The following is a 4,121-nucleotide window of genomic DNA, read 5'->3' on the forward strand; positions in this document are numbered from 1 at the left end:
AAGTCTGGAGGCAGCTTTGCTACTTATATCTCTTGGGGCCACGTTCTGTTGTCTTCCGTCCTACTGGTTTGCTATTTTAGTGTTAGAGTCAACGACATACCCGGGCTGTTGTAGATTTTCTTTGTCAGATTATGGTTTAAAAATCAATGTTTTAATTTGAATTCTTAAAGCAGTTTTTGTACGGTCAAATTCGACTCATTCGTTTGTTGTAACAGCCTTTCTGTTGAAGGTTTCTACAGATCCTGCCGCGTACGGTGAATGAATGAGCTTACCAAAGCCATCGCCACTATAGGGCTGGAGTTATTTCTGAAGAAATGCTAACTTGGAAATGGCTCTATTACCGAAGTAAAGAAAATCTGGGATACTAGTCGCAGAGTTCTGTCACCGACACAATGATTAGACACGTTGGATTTTAAAGTTTACATGCCCTTGCACGATCTTCATCATCTTCAGCTCTTTTTCTTTAAGTATTTTTCCTTCGGCCGTCGTACTAGTGTCTGCGTGGCATGAAATATTGTGCTAATTCACCATCACAACAAGAGACATTTCGTTGCTCATAGATTCGGACCGACATCATTGGTCGTGCTCTTTGTCGACATGATGCACTGAAAAGTCGAGTTGAAAAGTATCGCCGGAAACTGAGGGATATTGGGCCATAACTCTTCGTGGAGCCACTTGTCCAAAGCGGAACTCCAATTAACCAAATAGGCGGTAAAAATTAGAACCTCGGGATTTCATTCCTTCCTTTTTTCTTTCATCGTCTGCTTCTCCTTCCTGCTTTTATACTTCCTGGATTAACTTTAAACTCTTTTCAAACTGCGCTATGTAACTCCTAGGTACGTTTTATAAATGCTTTTTGTTTAAAAATTATGCGAGATTATAGCTGAGTATTTTATTTGATTAAATAATATTTCGAAAATCTTTCTGAAATTGTTTTTTATTAAAAAATACGTACGAATTTATCAAGTCGCCTTATATTTATTCAGGTTGAGTATTTTTTTTTCCCCTAGATAAAGTTGACTGTTTTTCCGGCTTGTTTATGTAGCAAATTCAGTGTAAAGGTCTTGACTGATACTTCAGGGGGCATTTTTTGCCTCTTTCTATCCATCATTCGCCTACATGTATTTTGTAGGAACACTCTTCGGTGCGTTTTAGGTCCATATCAATCGCTTTTCGCGAGGAATTGCTTCTCCTTTTATTGCTACCTATTTTTTCCTTTAGATATCAGATTTTCCACTCACCGTATAAGCAGTTCTCTTAATGGCATATTGTGAAGTTATTTTGATTTGATCGTGGTTTATTAATGGCCGTGATTTATAACTTGGGATTGGAATAATTTTGAAATTCGACTTGGTTCTTAGCAGCCCTTTCCTTGAGGAGTAGATGTGGATTCAGCCATCGGATGTAGGTGCCTTTCTCTCATAAAATTTTCGTGAAAGGAAGAGCCTTTGCAAGATCTTATGAGACATTTTAGCCATACGAAAAAGTCGCCTGCAAGACCATCACCTGTAGCCATTTTAAATGCGCTTTTCCTAATGCAGCACCACTGCCGAAACTGCGGTCTCATTTTCTGCCAGGAGTGCTCCGCCTTCAAGATGTCCCTTCCCAGCTCTTCCAAGCCGGTACGTGTCTGCGAAACCTGTCACAATCAACTGATGCAGCGCTACTCGGCTCGGTGATAGTTCTACATCTCCTCTTTTTGTTCTTCCAAATTTATGGGATGTTTTTACGTACCCACTAAGTAACTGTACTACAATCGTTCAAACTTTTGGTCGTTTATTATAATCAGGGCAGATGTAGAAGGTTATTGGATAATCTCTAGTATTTTAATAAATTTTCTTGTCATTCCCTTCAAAGCAGTTTTTTCACTGAAAAGACGTTCTTGTGAGAAGATGGTACAAATTGAGCTGATTTCTCTAAGATTCATGTGAATAACAACCCTTACAACTAAAGTTCGTAAGGGTTTTAACCGAGAAATAAATGTGGTTTGCCCCAAAGCTTCGGGCAATGACGAATCAGATTTTTTAGTCAAAGAGACGAGAAGAAACGGGTTGAAGTTGTGTTTACAGGCATTAAGTTTCCACGAAGCAGGAATTTCAGTAATGTTTTGGTCTGCTACAAGCCGCGGTAGCCATGGGCACCGATCAGGCAAATAAAATTGTCAGGACTGAAGAGTTCGCGCACTTAAACGTGCGGATACGAAGAAGGAGAAAAAAGTGGTTATTTTACAGATAAAAAGTTTTTCCCTCTTACCAGTCTATTGAGGTAACTCGCCAGTCGTATTAAGGCTGGTTTATTGTACTTTTTATGGCAAAAAAATATTTTTATTGCCTCCCTCTCGAGCTTCAAGTAGATGGCCTTAGTAGTAAAGGCAAGCAGGTACAACCTTTTGGGGTTAATTAAGGAATAATTTTTTTGGAGGGAATTTTGCCACTTCTAAATATAGCAGAAAAGTCGACAGTAGTTCTGTGGTAGGACTGTGGTCGACTCATTGGGTTGCCCAAAAACGAGTAACCATATACATCTTTTTAAAGGTTTTCTAAGGAGTTTTTATGTAGTTTTTATGTACATAACGAATTTTAACACTCGCCTATACCCAAGCTTCCAACTCAGGAATGATCTGGCTTGAATCCTTGCCAGGAAATGTACTGTTTTGTAAATGTCCCACTTACAGTTGTGAGTGTAACAAGCCACAGTGGTGTGGAAGGGCGTACTTACTCACCGGGCTGTTTGTACAGTCCAAAGGTCATACCACAGAGGAGTAGTACAACCTGCGGAGACTCAAAGTGCTCGCGTAGTTGAACACACAGGTTGAAAAAACACCAAATCACTGTAGAGCTTCTTCTCCCTTTTGAACATCTTCCAAGCGTTCTCCTCGGTCAACCTTCCGCGTCGATCATCGCACCGTGTTCGGTGGTGGACCGTGCGGACCAGAATTTTCTTGCGTGTGAGAAGGTATTTGATCCAAACGTCACTGACCTAGGAGGCCGCTAGCACAGTCCGGAGGCTATGTCACAGAATGGAAGTACAAATGTGGAGGCTCAAGTTGGATGAGAATCTAATTTGAAAGTCACCTAAGTAAGTTCATTTGACATAATTTATAAAGTGGGCGAATGTACGATGTGATAAGGCATACCTGCATGAATCGGCTGTGATGGCGGCCGATCTGAAAACACTGTGAAGTTGTCCACTTTTTCCGTCAATCTGCACTACAGTACTACCTTCATATTGTTTAAAATTGATAAAACCGCAGAAGCACTTTAGGCAACATGCATATTTCGCGTACCTGAAATAAACAAAATCGCAGGAGGGTATAAAACTTGTGAATAAAGGAGGTGTACCATGTCCTTGCAAGAATGTGGAATTCTACCCTAACGTAATATACTGTTGTGCTTTCTCATCTCTTGATTTTGTTTACGCAGTTGTGTGGTCCGGAACTGGAGTACCACAAATCATTCCTGTAGAAACGAAGAGGACTTACCACTGCAATCGGCATTCACCTTTAGCTGAAACTTTAGTCCCACACGTGTGAAAAGTGAGGGGGTTGCAAGTGTGTCCTCTTTCTACTCGTAATTCTTGGCGCCCATGTTGTGCACTAGTCCAGATAGTGGCGACGATAACACTTGGATGGACTAGCGTTGGGTGACAGGTTTATGTAAAATCGGCAACAGTTAAGCATTTTAATGGCGTTAAACGTTTCACGGGTGGCCGTACATCTGTACATCAGAGGTGATGACATTCCACAAGGCCCAAGAATGGATTGCCTATCGTAGAAGGCATGAGTCTTCCCACAGCGACACAACCACTAACGAGCGTTTGAAATCTCGAGGAGTTTGCACAGGTTGGGCGTCAAATCAGCTTTCCTTCTTGGGGCTACACAAGAGAAGCGAATACCTTAACAATTATGAAGAGTCTTTTTACATGATAGTCAGAAGGCTAGAGGCACGGCTGGAATACTAGGCCACCAAGATGGTGACAGGGCCGCGAACACTATCGAAGAAGATTGTTGAGTTAATTAATTCTCCCATAAATGACTTACGCTTTTTGCTCATTAGATATCAACCGATATAAGCTTAGAATTTTTAGAATCGGAGTTCAATAGCTGTCATTGTAAATAATGC

General features: G+C 41.0%; 1 protein-coding gene across 1 annotated transcript in view; it reads left to right on the forward strand. All coding sequences in view use genetic code 11, as the record gives it.

The window, feature by feature from the left end:
- Window positions 1–1,679, forward strand: part of EGR_08101 (RUN and FYVE domain-containing protein 2) — a gene marked incomplete at both ends in the record, with an annotated part of 5,782 nt that extends 4,103 nt beyond the window's left edge. The window contains one exon of the mRNA XM_024497350.1: window positions 1,542–1,679. Within this exon, the coding sequence (XP_024348221.1) occupies window positions 1,542–1,679 (138 nt within the window). The remainder of the gene's footprint in view (window positions 1–1,541) is intronic.
- Window positions 1,680–4,121: the final 2,442 nt, after the last annotated feature.

Source organism: Echinococcus granulosus (genome assembly GCF_000524195.1).
Source record: "Echinococcus granulosus chromosome Unknown EG_S00096, whole genome shotgun sequence".
Lineage (NCBI taxonomy): Eukaryota > Metazoa > Platyhelminthes > Cestoda > Cyclophyllidea > Taeniidae > Echinococcus > Echinococcus granulosus.